We start from the raw sequence: 24,231 nt of genomic DNA, 5'->3' as shown, positions 1-24,231 counted from the left end.
TATAATGAAAAACATATTTTAAAGTTCCTCCAGGGCAAATTTTAAAGGTTTGGATTTTAAATCTAGGATTTATATTTCATTTGTACAAAAATGCCTAATGCATGCCTTCAATAAATATTCACTGAGTACCTATAGGGTGCTATCACAGTAAGAGAACCCCAAAGTAAAATTTCTACCCCAAGGAATCTAAATCAGCAAGGTTCACAGGCATCTTTACAATAAGTAGCTAACACATAATAGACCCCTAAAAAATGTTTGTTGAATGAATACATGAATGTCATAAAAAAGTATTTATTTAGTCAAATTCTCATTTCACAAAGGATTAGCCTTATTCTGTTCATTCATCATAAATGTATCATACTTCATCACTTCCAAGACATATATTGCTCACCTCTCAACAATTTTAAAATAGAATGGGACTTCCTAACAATGTTTTTTTTAAGTAATTTTTCATAGACAATTTGCTGCGTTTTCTTTTATAGTGATAACTAAGGCAACAGTATTGTGTTTTATAGTGATGACATTTTTTAATGAAATACAATATATATTATATTTTCTATATTTTAGAAAATACATATGAATATTTAGGCATGTTTCTGCTAGGGTTCAACCAGAAAACATTTTCATAGGGCCTCACCATTCAATGAACATTCAAGCCTCCAGCATTCATATGAAATGAATGAAATCCACAACTCCTAATTTTTAAATGTCAAAAACAATAGCTGACAAGTGACTTTATAAAAACCTGCATATTTACAAGGGTTTATTTCTCAAATTTTCAAGATTACTATTAAATGTTCAATGTGTATCTCCTATTTTAGACTACATGCAAGGCATAAGTATATATAAAAATTATGGGCATATCTAATCATTAATGTACTTACAGGATTTTCACATTTTAGTGTTTGAAATTAACCAAGGTTTCAAAGGTCCAAAAAATATGAAAATGACTAAACCATATAGGAATTCTGAGAACTTACAAAAGAAACACTAATAAAACCTTATGTGAGAGATGAAATTAACCATGAAATCCAAATGCAATGTTATGACAAAGCAGGCAAGAACACAAGAAGGAGGGGAAGCAAGTGGAGGAGGGGAAGAAGAAGAAAAATTAATAATGACAAAAAGAATGAAATGTCACCAGACTAAGAAAATGTGACTCATCGGCAGAATATAATCAACACAAACTGCATATAAAGGAACCACTTGAGCTCTGCACATATACTAAAGACATCAAATAAATACAGAAGGTATATTTTATTAATAATTACTGACATCCAGTAGTTCTGTGAATGTTATACCAGGTACCTCAGGTTTAATCACATGATCTTTTTTGTTATCTCTTAGCCTTTCTTTTTCTTCCATATTTTCTCACAGAGGTTTTAGCCAACATGGAAGTTGGAAGAAGAGGGCAGGAAGGAAAAAAAAGGAAAGCTGTCCTTTCAACCAGATGGTAATCTTGTCTGCCGCTTACTCTCTCCACCAGTAATCACTGAGCCTCCCAAATAACTGCACTGAGGACCTTTGAGAGCTGCAGTTACCTGCCCTTCCCACCCCACATTTCCTTCTTTTCTGGGATCAGGAATAGAGTCCAGAAGTACACATACCTTCCACTTTTCCGTCTGGGCACAGCCTCACTCCCTGCTTCTGACAACTCAAGCCCCAACACGTCTGCCCACTGATCATAATAGAGTTGTCCACCTTCAGCGAGAAAGCAATAGAGCCCCTTTTCCTATTGTATACTTTAGGAAAAAATTATTTAAAAACTTGACAAGTTTTCATCATTATAAAATAAAAAGTGAAATTCACTGGAGACTATAGCAAACACTGATTGTTGAAAGAAAACAAGAACTCTTAACTTTCACAATGAATGCTGTATCGAGATCTAAAAGCTGGGGAATCCCTGGGTGGCTCAGCAGTTTATTGTCTGCTTTTGGCCCAGGACGTGATCCTGGAGTTTTGGGATCAAGTCCCACATCAGGCTCCCTGCATGGAGCCTGCTTCTCCCTCTGTCTCTGTCTCTGTCTCTGTCTCTGCCTCTGTGTGTGTGTGTGTGTGTCTCATGAATAAATAAATAAAAAATCTTTAAAAAAAGAAAAGATCTTAAAGCTAAGGAAGAGGCAATGAGTCAGAAAAGTACAGTGCATTTGTGGCTAGGAGTTTACAAAAACATTGTCATCTATTTCTAATTGTACTATTATTATTCACCGGAATAATTTTCCCTTGACTTCCAGGCTCCAATTTTTTAAAAAACTTTCAAGTGTTACAATTTTATGGACTTTCCTGGTAGCATAGAAAGGGAAGAAATTAAAATGAAAGCCAGATCAAATTCATGTAGGTGAGATTAAGACTAAAATTTTTGTCAATGATAAAATTATCTTTAAGAGGACACTGACCGATTCTGTGATGGTATGGACGGCTTTTTCATATGAAATATTTTCAAGAAAGCCTTCTGGAAATGCTTGTGACACAATGGATACAAAAAAGGATTGACAAAGGAATTGAGCCATTGAAGCCAAAACGTGATTTCGTACCCAACTATTTGAGGACGCTGTTCTAGTGGGTAAATTGAGCGAATGATGGTGAACAAAGAATAGGGAGCCCAGCAAACGGCAAAAACACCTAGGAGAATGGCCAGTGACTTGGCTAATTTCCTGGCTCTAAGCAGTTCAATATGTTCCCTTTGGTGAAGACACAGGGAATCAGAATGGGTGAGGGAAGCCATTTTGGAAGTAATTATACTGCTATTCATCTGGGCTCTTAAAGAAAGCAAAAGATTGCTCTTTCTTTCATGTCTTTTCAAAGGAACAGATGGTGCTGTTTCCTTCTGTTCAGAAAGAGATGTTCTTGAAAACAGTCCACCCCTAAGTAAGGATCCACAGTTACTGGAAGAGACAGAAGTGAGTGTGGGCTGGCTTTGCCACCGACTGAGATTGCCACGCTTCCACAGGCTCCAGTATATGTACATGTTGAAATAGGCCACCGAGAAGACTGGGACAAGGAATTCAAAGAATGACGAGATGGCGAGGATGTACCACCTGGTAAAGAATCCAGGTTCACAATCCTTCTCCTCCACGACTCCGAAACTGGAATTCTTCCAAGACTCTGAAACTAGAATGATTGGCCCATGCACTAAGAAGGCTAGCACCCAGACTGCCACCATCAGAGACACAATCTTCAAGATCCCAGTGTGTTGAGCTCTGTAAGAAACCTAAAAGAGACCAAATAAATTGTTTCAATATAATGAACATATGTTGGTTGCATAAGGCATATCATAGGCCCTCAGAAGTTTCAGTGCTATGCAAGAGGTAGGGAAGTTACCTAGCCCTGGATAACATGATATGGGCCAGGACAGAGGGTTCAGTAGAGCTTGGTCCAAGGTGCAGACTTTCTTAGCGACCTACCAGAAGGAATCTATTAAACCTCTGGCCCTCTAGAAAATGTTAAGATCAATATCTAAAATAAGAATGCAATGTTTCCTACTCTACAGATACTAATCTGAATGGTGGAACAACTGAAACTGGGTGCCCCTTTTCACAATGTTTCTCAATCTGCCAGCTGGATCATGATCAGAATTTTTCTTTTAATGAAGTAGAGCAGTCAATGTCAGAATGCTTCACAATTAGATGAGTTTGTATTGTTTGATGAAACTTTTGCTTTGGGAATGTAGATATACATAGAGAGAGAGAAACACATGCACTGAACCCCCTATCAAATGGTTTCCCTCTGTGGTCACAGTCAAACAAGTTTGAATGCCACTGGCTTTTTTGATTCTGATATTTAGGAAGAATCTACTCTGTAGTTTATCCAGAGACTTCAAGGTGGTGTCAAAAAGAGAATTCTTACATCACTCCCAAGGAGATGAACACCCACACACACACACACAAAGTCTAAAGCTGCTATGGAGAAATAATAGAATGTTACTGAGCATTACCAAATCATTTCTTTCTATAAACATTTCCACTTGACAAAAATGGTGCCAAAGCTGTGGTGGCCAGCCACTAGGAGAGACATGGCTGTGGCAAGGACCACAGTCTTTTTTAAAGGATGAAGAATGCTCTAGGTCTGCTTGGTCATAAAGACTAACTACTATAAGGGAAAATGAGGTTCTATGAGTAAGGATTGCTCTCAGTTCTCAGGGCCCATGATCTTTGATAGATCCTGAAATCTTTAAAAATATTTTCTATAAGAAATCTGAAAGGTCACATAAACACATTAACCAAGAATTTTTTTAAGGGGACCTGGAACAACCTTCCTAAGCTTTTTTTTAGATCAGTAAGTTCCTTCCAGCTCATATGTTCTATATTTCTCTGATTTCCTCACTCAAGGGAAAGGAAATGATTTCCCCCATGAAACTGAAACATGCCTCTCTTTCCACTGTTGCTTATGTATTATTTTCTCTACAAGTCTCTAAATTTCATGCTATGGTGTGTTTTCTCATTTCTATTAAAAAGGTACAACAATGCCCAGCACTGTCTTTCTTTGATGGATTGTGCAGGCTGGGAAGGGCTCACCAATTGGCTGGAGGTAAGAAGAAGCAGACTTAAAAAAAAGAAGAAGAAGAAGAAGAAGAAGAAGAAGAAGAAGAAGAAGAAGAAGAAGAAGAAGAAGAAGAAGAAGAAGAAGAAGAAGAAAGAAAAGTTATTTTTAAAAACTGCAGGGAAGTGGTTTTTTTTTTTTCAAATTACTGATATTTCTGAGGCTAAGCTAAAATGCATATGGTGCTGACCACAAGTTCCCATACACAATACACTTTTTTACCTTCTGCTTCTCATGCCACTAATTAATATATCTCTTGCACTAAATCTAATGATTATGAAGATGGTAACAATACCCAGATGGTCATAAAACTGCATTTAGTTTTTTAATTGCTCTGTTCAGCCTTTGTAATGATGTGATGCAATATGCTGGAAAGTGATCTCTTTTCTATTATGCATAAGGTCAAATGGGATAATGGACATCCAAGGGAATTGAAAGGACAATGCCCATCTCTTCATCTCTGGGTAGCATTTTTGATAGATAGCTCAAGCATTGCTTGAATCCAGGTCCAAGCCAGTTGGAGTGGCCTTCCTGATATCAATCAATGGCCCAGTCCTCACCCATGACAGAATATGTTCATTGTTCAGGATATTGCCTCTTATCCTGCTTCCCTACCCACCCCAATAAGATATCCAAACATTCGGTCAATCAAGTTTCTTTTATAAGGCAGAGCAGCCCCCAGAACTTGCTGGTGTTAATAATGAGATGAGATTGCAGAGCCATTCTAAGCACCTGTTGCAGGTTGAAATGTGTCCTCCAAAGAGATACATTGGAGTCCTAAGACCTGGTACCTGTGTGTATGACCTCTTTGCAGATATAATCAAGTTAAGATGAGGTCATATTTAATTAGGGTGAGCCCTAATCGAATATGACTAGTGTCCTTATAAAAAAGGCACAGACACACAGGGAGAACACTGTATCAATGGAAGCAGAGACTGGAGTGACACATACGAGCCAAGGACCGCCAAGGAATGCCAAGATGGCTGGTAATATTAGAAGCTAAGAGAAAGGCATGGAACCAGCAGCAGAGAGAGCATTGCCCTGCCTACACTTTGATTTTGGACTTCAGGTCTCCAAACATTAAATGTATTCCGGATAATAAATGTCTATGGTCTTAAGCCATCCAGTGTGCAATACTTGATTACAGCAGTCCTAGGAAACTAGCCAGCCCCCAGCAACAATATTTTCATGGTCTTGATTTTACTGTTAAGCTTCCTTCTTCATCTTCAGGTAAAAAATAAGTAAATAAATAAATACTCTCCACTTACCATCTTAATTCTACACGCATTTTAATCCCCACTCCTTCCAACTACACTGTTCTACTTTCCTGCATCCACTCTTGTTTCAGCCACACAGAAATCTGCCCCTCCAGAAAATGTGTCTGAGCACTGTAGTCATGCACTGCCATCTGCACTGGGCCTTCCTTTTCTGAATTATTGTCAGATTTCCACTTCTCAGGCCTAGCCCACAACCTGCCTTCCCATATTGTCTCCTCCACTTTGAACTACAACAAGAACTCAGCTTCCCCATAACTACTTCCTATGAGCTCCAGTGGTCTTTGAGGGCTTCCTGGCTCACATGGCTATATTTGAACTATTAGCCAACAGAGATACAAGAGCTACCTGTGTATCCCTTGCAAACATCCACACACTGGTATGTGGAGCTCTTGTTACACATTTGACTCTGTGCTATGTACTAAAGATCTTAGATCTGGCTGACCCAGGCCTCATCAAATTAGAACCTACATGGCCAGGGGAATTCCTTAAGGCAAGACTAGGAAACAAACCCACTCATTTTCTCTCTATACCTCAGTCTTCATGTCTCTGTGACTTCTAACACTTGTCCTAACTATACAAAGTGTCCCTTGCCTTTGCACAAACCCAAGATAGACTCAAGAGCTTGAACATCCAGCAAAGGGATGTCCTAGTGAACATTAACTAGGAACATCCAGTGAAGACTAAAAAGAAATATTAACTCAGAAAAAAAAGGGAAATGTTTAAGTATAAATCGGAAATATTATGAATTAAAGCACTTTTGAACATTCTGATGGACTCAAACTAAGAAATACATTATATTATTTTATTTTTTAAGAAATAGGGATCCCTGGGTGGCACAGCGGTTTGGCGCGGGCCTTTGGCCCAGGGCGCGATCCTGGAGACCCGGGATCAAATCCCACATCGGGCTCCCGGTGCATGGAGCCTTCTTCTCCCTCTGCCTATGTCTCTGCCCCTCTCTCTCTCTCTCTCTCTCTCTGTGACTATCATAAATAAATAAAAATTTAAAAAAAAAGAAATACATTTTGTATCATAACTAAGTGCACAGACAGAAGCACTCATAAAATAATACCTACATTTATTATGTAAAAGACACTCTGATATTTTATACTCTATTTTTTAGTTCTGTTTTACTATGGGTTTTTTTCTCTATTTTTTCTTTAAAAAAAAAAAAAAAAAAGCTGCCACAATCCATGAACTGACTTCATAACTCAACAGCCTGCAATGGAAAACCATGTGGATCACAACCTGCAATTAGAAAACCATGAGCTTAGAGGCATCTGAATTGCTCATCCAAGCTAATCTGTACTCTCTCCAGAGTTTGGGTGCTACAAATTGCAGTGGGCCATGAAGTACCTGATGCCAAGTGTCTGGACCGACACATTCATTCTCCTCTTCTTCCTGACAATATGGCAGCTCAGCTAGAGACCACATTTCCCAGCTTTTCTTGTAATGAGATGTGAGACCATATGACTAAATGTCACCAATAAAATGTGAGTGGAAATGATTGTATGATTCTGCACCACTTGGTTAAAAGAAAATCCCTTACCCTTACCCTTTGCTCATCCTTTCTAGAACCTGGAATGACAGCAACCTGACTTTGACCATGGAGAATAATGGTCAAGAGCAGAATAATGACCTAGAGCAGGGATCAGTGAACTAGTGTCTATGAAACAAATGTGGCCCACCACCTGTTTAGATCAATTTTCATTGGAACACAATGAATGAATCATTCCCTTTTATTTTTTTTTAACATACTATGTATGGCTCTTTTTGTGCCATAATGGTAGATTTGAGCAGTTGCAACAGAGACCGTAGGTTCCTTTATAACAAAAGTTTGCTGACCCCTGCCCTAGAAGGTGCAGAGCCACCCTGTTAGCTTAGGTTCCTAGATGATTTTCTGAGCAGAGGCTTTCCTGGAATGTTCTGTGAGAGAAAAAGAAATTTCAATCTTGTTTGAGCCTCATCTTTGTTACTGCAGTTGATCCTTGCCTTACGCAATATACCCTTGTCTGCTCCAAGCTGTGCAGCCCTCCCAAGTCAGAGCTGTCACTGTCCTCCCAATACTTCCAACATGGCACTTAGTCTACTCTACCGAACCCATCTGTTTTTAGATCTTTCTCCACATTAGCCTGTTGTGCTCCTCAAAAGTGGAGACTTATCCCAGCACTTAGCAAAATCACACAGTAGTATCCCCTAAAGATTTGAGGGGAGTGAAGGAGGTTTCCTATCTAGGTCTCAAAGACTTCAGATTACTGCTCTGTATTGCTATACTCCTGTCACCCTCTGTCTTTACTTGCATCTGCCTTGTATTTCCCCTTGTTCTATTGCTAATAAATTTAGCATTTGCTATTCCAAATCTTACGTCATTTCAGACTTTCTTGGCATGGATCCTACACAGGCTTTGGGACTTGATCTTCCAGGCTGGTCCCACTATCTGACCTATAGCTTCTCTGTATATTCTTTTTTCCTTTGGCTATTTTCTCACGACATTCAAAAGTCTGGGCATCGGAATGCCTGGGTGGCTCAGTGGTTGCGCATCTGCCTTTGGCTCAGGTTGTGATCCCAGGGTCCCAGGATCAAGTCCCACATGGTGCTCCTCACAGGGACCCTGCTTATCCCTCTGCCTGTGTCTCTACCTCTCTCTGTGTGTCTCTCATGAATGAGCAAATAAAATCTTTAAAAAAAAAAAAAAGTCTGGGCATCTTTCTGCTTGCTCACCAGGTTCCACCTGAAGAAAATCTTCATGTCTTAGTTTGTGTAAGGAATGGAACTGATAAGCCTACTGTGACTCTCATGTATATCCAATCTACTGTGGACTCAGTCTACCACTTCTGAAAACTTGCCTTGGATTCTTTTTTTTATGTCTTTCCACTTGAGTGGTATATAGAGGAGTGAATAACTTAGCCAAATCATACACAGAAATTGTTCTCTAAGGGTCAATGAAAACTTAGTGCCAAATAACAGAAGGATAATCAGGATCCTCAAAGGTTTGCCAACTAAACAAAAAAATTACACGCAAAAAGGTTTTCCTTTTGGACCCTAAATGTGTAAGTACATAATCTTCTAAAGAAGGTAAATTAATGTTTTCACTTACAGCATTCGAGACTGACTGGTATCGATCATAGCTGATGAGAACAATGTTATACACCGATGTTGTACACAAAAGATAGTCGGCAATGAGCCAAAATGCACAGAGTTTATTTCCAAAGTCCCAATCAAACAGAGTGTGAGGGATGTACAAAGGAATGGAGATCATACCTGTACAAGGAAAAATAAGGCAAAAAAAAAAAAAAGCATGTATCAATGAATACAAAGAGGCATAGGCATACAACACAATGACATACCTGAACTGACTAAAACTGTCTTGATTATAATTTAGAAATTCATGGTGTTTCATTAACAAACTCAAGACTGATTATCTACACATTCCTTATATACTATTTTCTTTCTTAAATACTATTTTTGCAATGGCTGTTATAAATATCATACGTTTCTTTATTACTTTCCAAATTAAGCTCAGGTCTCAATCTGCATCTCCAGCCATATACAGCACAAGTCATCTTTATGTTCATGATCCAACCCAGACAGAATGGGCCAGCCTTCCCCCAAACACAGCCCACAGTTTCACATGTCCTTTGGCAACAGCACTCTTTCTTCCTAGAATATCTTCCTCTCTTCTACTGAAAAGTCTATTTACTTCCATCTCATTCTTCATTCAGTTCACAAAAATGACTTGTCATCTTTCTCAGAACTTCCTTGCCAGAAGTTACCCCTCTGTCACCTGCACTGTGCTGACACTTTGCTCTTCGCTCCCTCTCTCATGTACAAATACATTCTATTTTGGATCTCTGTCATCTTTTCACGTATTTCTCCTGAGAGATGGGACCTCAGTTGTAAATTGATCTTTGCGTTTTTCACAACACTGAGAGCTGACCAATGGCTGATACATTTAACTTAAATAAGTTAGTAATAGTTGATATGTATTGTGCAGTTACCATATGCCAGACATCATGCTATGTCTGCTGCATATATCATCTCATTTAATGTTCATAGAAACTGTCTGAGGTAGAAACCATGGTGATGTCGCTGATAAAGAACTTATAGCTCAAGATGAAGACATAATTGCCCAAGGTCCACTCCACTAGTAAACAGAAGATTGGCTTTGAAGCCAAGCAGTGTGATTTCAGAACTCCCAACTTTAACCACTGCACTTCACTGAGTGAACAAATATGTAAGTGGTTCAGCTCTGCACAAAAATTGCTTAATTATGAAAAATGACTAAACTGGGCTCCCTTTCCTTTAGCTTTGTTGGAATTTTTCATTGTGATGACATTTCAGACAAGTGACACCACTCACTAAGAATATAATCTATCAAGAGGAAGGAAGCTCAGTGAGAAACTTCATATTTTATCAGGCACTTGACAAGATGTCCTATTTTCATTTGAAAATCAAATTAACCGATGATGAACAATAGTAAAGGCAAAAGAAAGGAGAAGGATGAAGGAAACCCTGCATTCTCCCAAAACCAGATGACATGAGGATATAATGGTGTGGTTTCAGCACCAGTGAAAGGGAATGCAGAATTTAGTTTTCTATACCTAAGTTCACATACAAAGATGAGAGACAAAGCATCATCGAGATGGAAGAGTTTTGTGGTCAGTTCTTATATGTAGTTCAATTTGCCTGCTTGTTTCATGCCTTGATTATATTTTTAATGATAACCAATCTTATTTATGGGGCCTTCCATCTCAAAGGGGTGTGTGCATGCATGCATACACACACCTATGGTATAAAATAGGTAAATGAGATAAATCAAAGTACCTAAGATAAATCACCTGAGATAAATCAAAGTATCTTCAAAACAGAGATATGTATCCTATTTTGGTCCAGAGTTGTGGCTTCCAATATTCCCAAGATGAGTATTTTCCACACACACATGCTTATTTCCTCCACAGAATGACAAAAAGTACAATGGCCAATAATCATTTGCATTACAGACACACTGTCTCTTTCAATGTTAAAGGGAGGGTGTGAGTTCAGTAATCTTGTCCACACATTTTCTGAATTAGATGAAAGAGGAAGGGTGTGTTTGGGTGTGTTCAAAACTTCAGGAGCTGCTTGAGACAGCAGTTTCAAATAGCCAATCCTCTGGCTTTAATAAAACCCTGCTGTCACCTCATGTTCTACATAATATTTTGGCACAAATGTCATGCTTAGATCCTCCGTCTTGTTGAGTGATGGCAATGTTTGTGGCTAATTCCAAAGCAGTTTCAAAAACTGAATCATTGCTATTTCTAGGATATGCCCACTCCGAAGTGTGTCTATAACTGCCACTCTGGAATCATGCTTCTGAGTCAGATTGACTTGATAAGCAAAACTAAGAGTCAGTTTCTTGAAAACAGCAATGTACCTTTAGCATGACAGTTTAAGTGGGTTAGGGGGTGGGAAGTGAGGGAAAACAAACTATATTAAGAGAAGGCAGTGAAGAAATAAAAACAAGGAAGTGAAGGAAGAAGGAGAACAGAGCAGAAAAAAGAAGGATGAGAAGAAAAGCCCTGTGAAACCTCAGGCCATTTGCTCACCCCAGCCTGCTCCCCGCCTTTCCGTCTAACCTCCTGCTACTCCCTCTGCCCCTCACTCCCTCCACTCCAGATCCTCCTGCCTCAGATACACTGCACACTCACCCCTCAGATCCTTGCACTTGCCCCAGCAAGAAATGCTCTTCCTTTAGAGCTCCTTCTTATTCACTCTGATGTGTCCTAACCAGTGAGCCCCACCCCTGGCATTTAAATGGCAAACTCCATCTCCAGCACCCTTTCTCTCCCTCTTCCCTGCTGTTTTTCTCACTAACAATGACCACCCTCTAAAATGCTATATAATTTTATTCACTTATTTTTTTTTAATTTATTTATTTATGATAGTAACAGAGGGAGAGAGAGAGAGGCAGAGACACAGGCAGAGAGAGAAGCAGGCTCCATGCACCGAGAGCCCGACGTGGGATTCAATCCTGGGTCCCCAGGATCGCGCCCTGGGCCAAAGGCAGGCGCCAAACCGCTGCGCCACCCAGGGATCCCTATTCACTTATTTATATTTATTATATGTCTCACCACCAGCAGCAGCCCAGTAGAAATAGAAGCACCATGAGGACAGGGAGTTTTTGTCCCTATTTTCACTGTTATACCCCCAGTACCTCAGAGAGTGCCTACTTCAAAATAAGCCAGCATTGGATAATGAGCATGGGGAAGCCCAAATTGCTTGAAAATTGCCACTATCTGGCATTGTCCCTTCTTTCCAAAACCAGGTAAGAAGCTACAATTTCCATGAGAAAATGACAATCAAAAGTTGTGGGGAGCTAAAAACCCCAGTGAATTCTTTGGGTCAATAGGGGAATGTGTGGACAATGGTTAGTGCATAGAGAGTATTATGGACTGAATGTTTGTGTCCCCCCAAAATTCACATGTTGAAGCCCTACCCCTCAGGGTGGCTGCATTTGGAGATAGGGCCTACAAGGAGGTAAAGTTAAAGGAGTCTTAAGGATGGAGCCCTAATCCAACAGCATTTGTATCCTTATAAGAAGAAACACCAGAGAGCTTACTTGCTCGCTCTCTCCATGCACACTCAAAGGTAAGGCCACATGAGAACATATCGAGAAGGCAGCTGCCTGCAAATCAGGAAGAGAGCCCTCACCAGGAACCAAATCTGCTGGCACTTTGTTCTGGGACTTCTCAGCCTCCAGAACATGAGAAAGTCGATTGCTGTTAAATCACTCAGACAGGCATTTGGTTGTAGCAGCCCAAGCTAACCAACAGAGAAGAGTCCTGAACTGAGGCATGAAGGGACTAAAGATAAACTCTGACCTCTTAAAATACGGTTCAGATTCTGTTGGCCCCAACCATCTCTGTCCTTGCAGATCCTGCCTGGCCATCTGTCACATGGTCATGTAGGCCCTAGGTGCCCACACACGTGTAGATGTGAAGAAGGAACCCATAGATGGAAACATAGTCATGTGATACCAATTTTATAGATATCTGCTTATAGAGATAGTATTTTTTTTTTCTGGAAGAGTGTGCAGATGAGATATATTTATATCAATGTAGCTGGTACTGGAATTTCTTCTCAATAAGTCTTTGCTAAACATTACATTCAGCCTGGAAAGTTACTCAAGTGCCCCAAATTTAGATTTTCGATTAGAGGCCAGTTCTGAAACCTGTGAGAAGAGGGCATTCGGCCAAAGCCCACAATACCTAGCACATGCAATACTCCAGGCTGTCACCACGTGGTTCTGGAGATCAAGGTCTCTTGACCAAAAGAACTAAGAATTTCTGCCTTACAACTACAGGAAAGTTCTCCTGAGTTCTTCCCTGGCCCAGCACCACCATCATGAGCCTATAGGCTCAGAGCCAAAAAGCCCACTGCTAAGCATGACTAAGGACAAAGAACAGCCCCAACACCAAACTCTCAAACTCCAATCTTGTTACAGAAAGTTCTCAGAGGCTGTCCTAATTTCTTATACCATCATGGCAAATACTATTAAATAAGTGGGCTTCTGGATGAAGCTGGTAGGGGGAAAGGGAAAGATCAAGGAGGAGACTGGCAGATTAACAAAGATTCTGGCTTGTGTCTGCTGTCATCAGCTGCAAAGCCATTCCTTTTCCCATCCACCTGCCAATGGAGGGAGACCCTCAGGAGTGTTGAATAACTACACCAGCAGGGATATTTCCCTTGGTGTGCAAGCGCATGCTGGTGGGGCTGCCCTGATGCTTCCATTGGGCCATACCAGGAAACCCTCTGTGCTTATCTAGTACCATCTTTGTTCAAAAGCTTCAGGCCTCAGGCTCTTGTGGTTGGGTATAGTTTTACCCAATCCCTCCCTACTGCCACTCCATTTGAGTTAGTCAAAATACATAATCAACTTGAAGTGTTAGGTATTATCTAAAAGCTGTACAATTCTGTGAAGAAGGCAAAGAGGGAGAAGTATATTTATAGCGAATATTCTCTTCACATTAAATATAATCATATAGTTATACATGTGTCTGTGATTATAGAAAATGATATGGAAGGATCTACCTCAAGTTGTTAATGTGGGTTACCTGAAGGGGCAGAATTGAGGAGAGAAATGGGGAGATTTTTGCTTTTTTTCAATACTTCTATGTGGTTCACCATCTTCATCTGTGATCCTTCTATGCTGTGACTCCACATCCATCTCTCAAAGCTAGAAGTTTTCTCCAGGACGTTTATCAGTACAATATCAGAAGCATTAGCTGCCCTCCCTAATGCCCCCTATTCCTATAAATCATGCCATACTTTTCTTGTTCCTAGAACTTAATCTTTATCTCCTGCCCAACCCCACCCTTGCAGCTCTGCCTCCCCAACTTCCTTTCTACACTCCCCGCAGTCGCTCAGAACCTCATCATATGACTTGTGCCTAGATTGCTGCAGGAATGTTTCCGAAGCCAAGCCGCCACCTGCTCTGGCTTCTGCCACCTGCCACATCTCTGCTAATGCCTCCAAGGTAAAGCCTCAATCCATCCGATCACTCTTCTGCTTTAAAAATCCAGATCTTCACATTTTCTGTTGAAAAACCTCCAGTCCAGACACACTAGTACTCAAGGGCCTTCATTATATAGATTCCAACTACTCCAGCTTCATCCCCTATTGATCCCACACAGCCTGTCTGGAGCTCACATTTAGGAAGATGGACACGATGATTTTCTACCAGCATGTCTTTGCTGATTCTTAGAATACTCCTCTCCATCTCTGCCTATGGAAATTCTACCCATCCTCTGAAGTTCATTTCAGATGCTTCTACCCACTAACCAGATGTGCTTTCTCCCTCCTCTGAGTGCCCATAGCACTTGGTGGGTCCCTGTGGTTCTCGTATCATACTCTATACTGTTGCAGTCACTTGTGAGCTTCTCTTATCCACTCTCCTACATTGAAACCTTACCAAAGAAAGAAATTAACTTAGTCTTCTGTATATGTCATTTTCTAATCATACTTGAGTACTTAACAGTCCTTACACATGGTAGGTAATCTACTATCATTTGTGATCTTGGTTTGAGTTGTCATCTATCTGTAGAGAAATCAAAAGAGGACTAACATTTGTTGAGTAACCCTATGTTCCAGGCAACGAAGTATTTTATGAGGGGTTTTTTTCACTGTAAAATAAATGAAAGCATTTATGTAGCTATAGACACGACAAGTTAAATTATACTAGAAGCTCCTATAAAGCAATACTATCAGCTGACATTTCTACATATACTTATAAACCTAAATATACAAGGAAAATAGCTCCAGAAACAAATAAATCTTAGACTAAAGCAATTTTAGAACTATTCTGGACTTATTTTTATTCTTTAAAAAGAAAATAAATTTTGTCAAGGAAAATTCTCCTACAAACCTGATTTACACATACATACTATTCCCCTAAAGTGGCATATAGTCTCCTCAGAATTTTAATCCTTAAACTTTTTTATTTTAACATCCCCAATTCTATACAGTCCCTTGAAATAACAGAAGCTTATTTTTTTTTTAAAGCTAATTTAGGGCAGCCCGGGTGGCTCAGTGGTTTAGTGCCATCTTCAGCCCAGGGTGTGGTCCTGGAGACCTGGGATCAAGTGCCACATCAGGCTCCCTACATGGAGCTTGCTTCTCCCTTTGCCTGTGTCTCTGCCTCTCTCTCTGACTGTGTCTCTCATGAATAAATAAATAAAATCTTTAAAAAGAAAAAAAGCTAATTTAAAGGTTTTAGAAAGAAGTTATTATTGGAAAAGATTATCTGAAATAAAGACATGAAACTTACCAACGAAGAAGTCAGCAATGGCCAAATTAAGGAAAAAGTAGTTACTTCGATGTCTAAGCTTTTTGTCCACCACAAAAGCTAGAATAACCACAGCATTTCCTAGCATTATAGCAAAAGCTAGTAAGCTCATTAAAAATGCTAGAGTAATGCGAGTACTTAGTGGTAAAGTAATTGTTCCATTAGTAGCTGACATCACATCAAATGATGAAGAAGCTCAATAGAGCAAATTAATCCAGGAAGACAATTCTGGCAAGTATGTTTTCCAATCGGGTACCTAATATATATAGTCTCCTACTCATAACAATATTTTTCAAGATCTAATGCTGATCTCATTGTACTTCCTGATTCTTGATAAAGCAATCTTGTGATAACAGTTTCCCTTTAACTGACACTGAAAAAGTAGTTTCCAAAAGATAGTGAAATGTTTTAGTGTAAACATTTGAATGTGATTTAACTACCTCCCCTTAATAGAGCAATATTACATAATATATGTGAAATATAATCGATTCAGTAAATAGATAAGAAATTGGGCTCCAATGAGACTTATTTTTTGAACTGGTATAGATCTAGTTAAAGATTCTTTTCTGATCATGATGGGATACCGGGGGCTGAATTCACCATCCCATCTGACAGAACCAAAAAACTGAGCAGAATATATGAAACAATGGTTGTCAGAGCACCGGACATTAGGCAATGAAGGACAGTGATCCCTGAGAAAAGGGGGGGAGAAAATGAGATCAGCTGTGCAGCTGCCCCTGCTTACTGTCTTTTGTGAGTTTCCAGGGCACAGAGCAGAGAGGGGACATCCAGGAGGAGCCCCCAGCAGATTACTTGCAATGGGGAGATGAAGTGCAGAGTCAGGGAGTACCAGATAGGACTCTGCTGCACAGCTGCTATGTAATACATATTTTTTAACTGCACAAAGCTGGAAGTCTTGTGTGTAAGATGGTTCTTGTAATTTCTTAAAAATGTAGCTGATAAAAATAAAATACATATTACATAGAGAGATTTGACTTAAGGTTGATTTTATTATTTTTCATTCATGGCATGAAAATTAATGATCATGACCTTTTTTAAAAATCTGAATGAGGGGCAGCCCCAGTGGCGCAGCGGTTTAGCACCGCCTGCAGCCCGGGGCATGATCCTGGAAACTCGGAATCGAGTCCCACGTCGGGCTCCCTGCATGGAGCCCGCTTCTCCCTCTGCCTGTCTCTCTCTCTCTCTCTCTCTCTCTCTCTCTCAATCTCTGTCTCTATGAATAAATAAAGTCTTTAAAAAAATCTGAATTATTTTTCCCATTTGTCACTCTCCTTAATCTTTATTCTTCTTTACATTTCACTCACTATTAATTCACTAACAAGAGGTATTAGGAATTTGTACGTTCTTCCACAATTACAAAGTCCCTTTCAAAACTAGCCAGTTTTTATGCCTAGTCAACTTAGAAGGCCTTTCTGTTAAAAAAGCAATGCAGCACTAGTTTAATGTAATTTCTTAATTCCAGAATTCTTAATTCTATTTTTTGTAATTTCATGTGGGAAGAGAAAGCAATCTAACAGACTTAGAAATCTTGCTTTGTGCCTTAGGTTGTGGGGAATTGCCTTCATAGAAGTGGACTGTCAGGTAGGTAACATTTGGGGAAAATAATAATGACAAATCATATTGCGCTACATTTCATTCTCTTGCCTTGTGTTGAGCCAACTCAACCACAGACTTGGTAGATATGTAGCTCAGAATTCCATTTTAGGTACTCTATTTGAATTTATTTAAATTTACTGGTGTCAAATCACTGTAACTTATGTGGCAGATCATTTCCTTTTCTATCACTCCTGATGTATACCTAACTGTTCTTTTTTAAGCATTTATGATACTTTAAAAATGTAAGTTTTGTAAATAAAAATAAATATAAAAGAATAAATCCTGAGGCACCTTAGTGGCTCAGTCCATTAAGTGACCGACTCTTGGTTTCTGTTCAGGTCATAAACTTGGGGACATGAAGTCAAGCTCTGCATCAAGCCCCACATTGGGCTCCATGCTTAGCACAGAGTCCACATGGGACTCTCCCTCCCTCTCGCTCTGCCCCTTCCCCATGATGTCTCTCACTCACTCTCTCTCTCTCTCAATTAAAAAATTAGATCTATCAACTGTCTGTTATCAGTAATCTTCATTGGCAAGCTCACCATTCAGTAGAACCTATTCACAAAGACTGTTTTATAATCATAGATTTTAACATTCAAAAAGTCATGATTAAGCCCTTTTAATCAAGATTGTTAAACATCTAGAGGCTTTTATGTATCCATTAGCAATTTGCTATTAAATAATGAATTTAAATAACTTACCTTAGTGGACTGTAACCAGTGATTCAAGGCCTTTTGGCATTATTTAGAGCCTTTAACTTAATCTATTAATTATATGCTTATATAACTAAGAATAGAAATAAATATCACCTGGCCTCATCTAGTGACTGTGAAGATATGTACATATAAGGCAACTGAATGATGAATTAAAGATTCATCTTGCTAATGTCATGAGGAACACAGCAAGAGACTTAACCGTACCAGCAGAACTCCGCATCCAGGTCCCCAACAGGTCCCATCTCTTTTAATAAACAAGAGACTAACACCATCACACTGCAGAGGCTTTCTAGCAGGTTTTACATTTAGGGAGAAAGAGGAAGTAGAAGGACCAGGCTCTTTTCTTCATGAAGCTATTCTGCATTTTCAATTGGGTTGTTTGTTGCTGAGTTTTAAGACTTCTTTATATATATTTTATATACTAGACTCTTATCAGATACGATTTGCAAATATTTACTCCTATTCTGTGTATTGTTTTTACTTTCTTAATAATGTCCTTTGAAGCACAGTTTTTAATTTTGATGAATTCCAATTTATTTTTCTAATTGCTTATGCTTTTGGTGTCACATCTAAGAAACCACTACCTAATCCAGGTCATGAAGATTTACTGTTATGTTTTCTTTGATAAATTGTATAGTTTTAGCTCTTATATTTAGGTCTTTGATACATTTGAGCTAATTTTCATATGCATATGAGGTAAGGGTGCAACCTCATTGTTTCCCATGTGGATATCAAGTTGGCACAATTTGTTTGGAAAGGCTACTTTTTACCCATTGAATTGCTTTGGAATCCTTGTAAAAAATCACCTGATCATAAACATATGGGTTTATTTCTTTATTCTCAACTCTAGTTCATTGATCTTCATGTCAGTTACGCCAGTCCCATACCCTTCTTTATTTTCTATTCAGTTTAACAGTATCTTTCTATCTTAAAGATCAAATAAAGTATATTTCAAGCTTGTGATATAGAAATTTAAGGTTTAAGATATAAAATCACTTAAATTTAAGACATAAAATCATTAACAAAGCCAATATTAAAAAGAATACTCAACAGCATTTAAGATCAATATGAAATCACATTTTAGCATTCAAACAATGTAGATTCACTTAAGTTCTTATAAAAAAATTTTTAAAAAGCATAGTTGGCAGATGACAGAGATGAACAGCATGATTTTTCAGTCTTAAGTATAGAATTTTGTTTAAAATCTGGTCATTATGATTGTATTTAAACAAGTTAGATAACATAAACAAACATGGTCTTAGAACTTCTGGTTCCATATACAAGAAGCTTGGAATGCATCACTCTACCCTAATAAGTAAAAAAGCTGAATAAACTGAAAAATCTTGGATCCATAAGAGAGGGAGGGGCACAGGACAAACTGCTGTCCTCAAGATTGGAAAGACAGACAAGCAAATACACAGAGTTATGAGTTATCAGAGCAAGAAGTCTGAAAACAGAAAACACTAAGGAACTGGTGCCAGGGTAAGAAAACCTGAACTGTAATTGATGAGTTGCTAGAGGACCAGTGCAGACAACTCAAGAGTTTAAAATTCCAAGGGGATGCAGTCATAGGGAGGGCCCCACAATTTGGTGAGATTTATTTCCAAAAGCTTGACCAAGCTCCTAAGGTAAATATCAGAAAAATCCCCTCACACTTCCAGTAGGGAGAGGGAAAAAGAAACATTTTGAAATACTCCAGAGCACTCTTGTTCTTAATGAGGCCCGCCCTCTGCGGAAACTAGTTAACTATAGCCTAACGTGCTAGGGTTAAATCAGTGTCTAACAGATTTAGGGGAACACCCAACTCCGCCCCACTCTAGCCATCTTGTCCCACCTAAGGGAAGAGAGTAAGAAATATTTGTGCAGTTCACAGTCCAGAAGCATGGGCTCACTAAAAGACTGAGACATCGGGGCAGCCCAGGTGGCTCAGCAGTCTAGCACCACCTTCAGCCCAGGGCGTGATCATGGAGACCCAGGATGGAGTCCCACATCAGGCTCCCTGCATGGAGCCTGCTTCTCCCTCTCCCTGTGTCTCTGCCTCTCTCTCGCTCTCTGTGTCTCTCATGAATAAATAAATAAAATATTTAAAAAAACAACAAAAAAAGACTGAGACATAATCATAGACTATAGAATGGTTCCCTTCTCCTGATAATTCATTCACCACACCACCAAAGGCCTATTTACAGCAGTTCTTTTTACCTAGTACATCATATCTGGCTATCAAGAAAAAAAAATTACAAGGCATACCAAAAGGCAAAAAAAAATTTGAAGAGTTGGAGCAAGCATCAGAACCAAACATGCATGGCAGGGATGTTGGAATTATCAGACTGGGAATTTAAAACAACTATGATGAACAAATACAATGAATATGAATATCTCTAATGGAGAACATAGGCAGCATGCAAGAACAGATGAGCAAACACTAACTTGAAAAGATATATGCACTTCTCTGTTCACTGCAGCATTATTTACAATAGCCAAGATATGGAAACAATCTAGGTGTCCATTGATGGATAAATGAGAAAGAAAATGTGGAGCATTAAAAAAGAAAGAAAGGAAGGAAAAATGTATATCCTTTACACACATACTTAAAATGGAATATCATTCATCCATAAAAAGAATGAAATCTTATCATTTGTGACACCATGGATGGACCATTATGTTAAGTGAAATAAATCAGACACAGAAAGACAAATATTATATGATCTCACACGTATTGGAATCTAAAAATTAAAACAACTGAGCTCATAGATCAGAGAACAGATAGGTGGCACCAGAGGAGGAGTGTTGTTAGTAAGGGGAGTGTAGCCAAAATGGGTGAAAGGGGTCAAAAGTTATCTTCCAGTTATGTAAGTCATGGGGATGTAATGTACAGCATGGTGACTATAGTTAATAATATTTGAAAATTACTAAGAGAGTAAATCTTTAAAGTTATCATCACAAGAAAAAAAATTTATGTAACTACATGTGGTAATAAATATTAATCAGACTTTATGTGGTGATCATTTTGCAATATATACAAATCTCAAATCATTCTTGTATACCTGAAACTAACATGATGTTATATGTCAATTATGCTTCGGTTTTTAAAAAAGAGAAAGAAAGAAAAGAACAAATGGGCAATATAAGCTGAGAGGCAGAAATCCTAAGAATAAGAAATTAATGTTAGAGATAAAACACACTGTAACAAAAATGAAGAATGCCTTTGATGGGACTATTAGTAAACAGGATATAGTTGAAAAAAGAATCTCTGAGCTAAAGGGCATGTAAATAGAATTCTGGAAACCCAAAAGCAAAAAGAACAAGGACTGAAAGAAAGAAAAGAACATCCAAGGACTTGGATGACTACAAGTGGTGTAACATATGCATAACGAGAATATCAGAAGGTGAAGAAAGAGAGAAAGGAACAGAAGAAATATCTGAAATATCAATGACTGAGAATTTCCCAAAACATCAGACACTAAACCATAGATTCAGGAACCTTAGAGAACATCTAGCTGGATAAATACCCAAAAGAACCACACATAAGCATATTATTTCAAACTTACTTACACAAAATGAAAGATAAAGTCCTGATAGAATTTCCTTGGAGAAAAACATCTTGCCCATAAAAGAACAAAGACAAGAATTACATCCAACTTCTCAGAAACTATGCCAGCAAGATGAGAGTACAGTGAATTATTATAAATGTTGAGAGAAAAATCCACCAGTCTAGAATCCAGTATCCTGCAAAATTATCCTTCAAAAGTGAAGGAGAAATAGATTTTCTCAGGAAAACAAAAATTGCAGGAATTTGTTGCCAGTAGACCTGCCTTGCAAGAAATGTTAAAAGGTTTTTGGGGAGAAAAAAAAATACTATAAGTCAGAAACTTGGATCTATGTAAGCTAAGGAAAAGCAATGAAGAAGGAATAGATGAAAGTAAATAAAAACTTTTATTTTTCTAGTTCTTAGTTGATCTCACAGATCATAGTTTAAAATAATACTAATGATATATTTGATTATGTATATTTATGTAAATATCATTTATATGCTTATATTTGCTTATATGTAAATGAAATGAATGACAGCAATGACATAAGGGATAGAAGGGAGGAATTAGGATAATTTTGTTATTATAGCATACTCATACTACCTATGGGTATATGAAATAGTACAGTGTTATTTGAAAGTGGGCTTGGATTAACTGTAAATATATATTGTAAACCCAGGTTTATGACTTCACTCAGTAGTTTCAACAATGAGTCATAGATTCCAGCATCAATAGGTAGGCACTATACAATCATATTAGCAAAGCCAAATTTAATTTTTCCAATCCCTTATAATAAAAACCAAAAGAAGATTCAAATTGTTAAAAATCAAAACAAAACCTTTGCTCTCTCCAGTTATTTTTTCATCCTGGTTAGAATATGTAACTAATTTGCAAACTAATAAGCCACATGAAACAAAATTAAAGTTAAAAATAATTTTTAATAATTGGTATACGCCAAAAAAATTGGCATATGCCAATGAAGTTCTGTTATATTCCAGTTTTGGAAACAATGGCACATGTTTTTCATCCCTGTGTTAAGTGACGGCAAACAAGTGTATCACAGGTAACTCACAAAAGCCTAGGAATAGAAATACCAATGAAACCCCCAGAAAATAAACAAAGAAATTTTAACAGGTATATTTACAAGAATATCAGAATATGCATCTGTGCCTATAGTTCTTTCTGTTATCTAATCTATCAGCAGATTCTAAATTTGCTTCCTAAATGTCTTTCAAATTCATCTACATAACTTCATCTCCATTCTCATTATCCTAATCCAAACTACCACTAAGTCTTTATTATGGCATCAGGCTTTTAAATGCTTCTCATTATCCACTCTTGTTCATTTTCAATCTATTTTCTGCCAAGCAACTGGAGTTCACTTCTTAAAACACAAATCTGATTCTGTCACTTTTCCTCTTAAAATGCTTTAGTTGTTTCACTCTGCTCTTATTAAGATCTTATCATATACAAGATCCTACCTGACTAACTCATCCTGTCTACATCCCTCTTTTGACGATATCTCTTTCAATTTCTTCTTTTTTATCTCACAAAATTCTTTCTCTAGTCCTCTGGCACTCCAGCTCTAAGCAAAAGTTCTCGATAAATTTATAGTAAAACAATGAACTAATAACGGGTAGGTCCTTCCACCAATGCAAATATCATTTATTTCAGTTGGGGATTTTTTTTTTTCTTCTCATACTGGACAGAACCCATCCAATGCCTTTGGACAAAGGCCTTTGCCTTTACCATCAGCTTCTCCTTCTGGAGCTTTTCTTCCTGCCTGCCACATCACCTCATGATAGTTAGAACAAAGCCAAGGCTACCCTACACCATATAGGGTCTTTTTTTTTTTTTTTTTTTTAATTGTAGGAAAAGACACGTAACCTAAGATTTACTGTCTAAACCATTTTTAAGTGTGCCATTCAGTAGTGTTAAGTATATTCACGTTGTTATACAACCAATCTCCAGAACTCTTCATCTTGCGAAACTGAAACTATACTCATTACCAACAATTTCCCATTTTCCCTCCTTCTCAGCCCTGGCAACCATCATTCCACTTTCTGTCTCTATGAATTCAACAACTCTACGTACCTCATATAAGTAGAATCATAGAGTACTTGTTCTTTAGCTCACTGGCTTATCTCACCTAGCATAATATCTTCAAGGTCGATCCATTTTGTAGTAGGTGTCAGAACTGCCTTCCTTTCTAAGGATAAATAATATACCATTGAATAATATATGTAACACATTTTGTGTACCTATTTAACTGTTGATGGACACTTGAGTTGCTTCTACCTTTTGGCTTTTGTGAATAATGCTGCTATAAACATAGATGTACAAATATCTCAAGATCCTGCTTTCAATTCCTTGCAGTATATACCCAGAATTGGAATTGCTGTTATCACATGGTAACTCTATGTTTAACTTTTTGAGGAATCACCATACTGTCTTCCCTAGTGGCTATACCATTTTACATTCCTACCAGCAGTGCACAGGAGTTCCAATATCTCCACACTCTTGCCAACACTTGTTACTTTGGGGTTTTTTTCATAGTAGTCATCTTAATGGGTGTTAATGATTTCTCATTATGGTTTTAATTTGCATTTCCCTAAAGATTAATGATATTGGGATCTGTTCATGTGCCATTTGATTTCTCATTATGGTTTTAATTTGCATTTCCCTAAAGATTAATGATATTGGGATCTGTTCATGTGCCATTTGTATATAGT

General features: G+C 38.2%; 1 protein-coding gene across 1 annotated transcript; it reads right to left on the bottom strand.

Annotated features, from left to right (window-relative positions):
• Positions 1-312: 312 nt before the first annotated feature.
• HRH4 (histamine receptor H4) lies at positions 313-15,903 on the bottom strand. The gene is made up of 3 exons (XM_077899704.1): positions 15,619-15,903; positions 8,911-9,074; positions 313-3,211 (listed from the first exon to the last, which is right to left on the bottom strand). Exons 1-3 carry the CDS (start codon positions 15,809-15,811, stop codon positions 2,381-2,383), a joined length of 1,188 nt encoding a protein of 395 aa, XP_077755830.1. The 5' UTR covers positions 15,812-15,903; the 3' UTR covers positions 313-2,380.
• Positions 15,904-24,231: the final 8,328 nt, after the last annotated feature.

The sequence above is a fragment of the Canis aureus genome, chromosome 6, assembly GCF_053574225.1.
Source record: "Canis aureus isolate CA01 chromosome 6, VMU_Caureus_v.1.0, whole genome shotgun sequence".
Lineage (NCBI taxonomy): Eukaryota > Metazoa > Chordata > Mammalia > Carnivora > Canidae > Canis > Canis aureus.
This window is presented reverse-complemented; position numbering and strand designations above follow the sequence as displayed.

What these genes read in the sequence shown, in the direction of transcription:
- HRH4 (XM_077899704.1), bottom strand. Translation starts at nt 15,811, where the DNA reads ATGTCAGCTACTAATGGAACAATTACTTTACCACTAAGTACTCGCATT. An exon ending in CATTGCTGACTTCTTCGTTG is followed by an intron (nt 9,075 to 15,618) that starts GTAAGTTTCATG and finishes TTCCTTGTACAG; the next exon opens with GTATGATCTCCATTCCTTTG. An exon ending in ACCAGTCAGTCTCGAATGCT is followed by an intron (nt 3,212 to 8,910) that starts GTAAGTGAAAAC and finishes GGTCTCTTTTAG; the next exon opens with GTTTCTTACAGAGCTCAACA.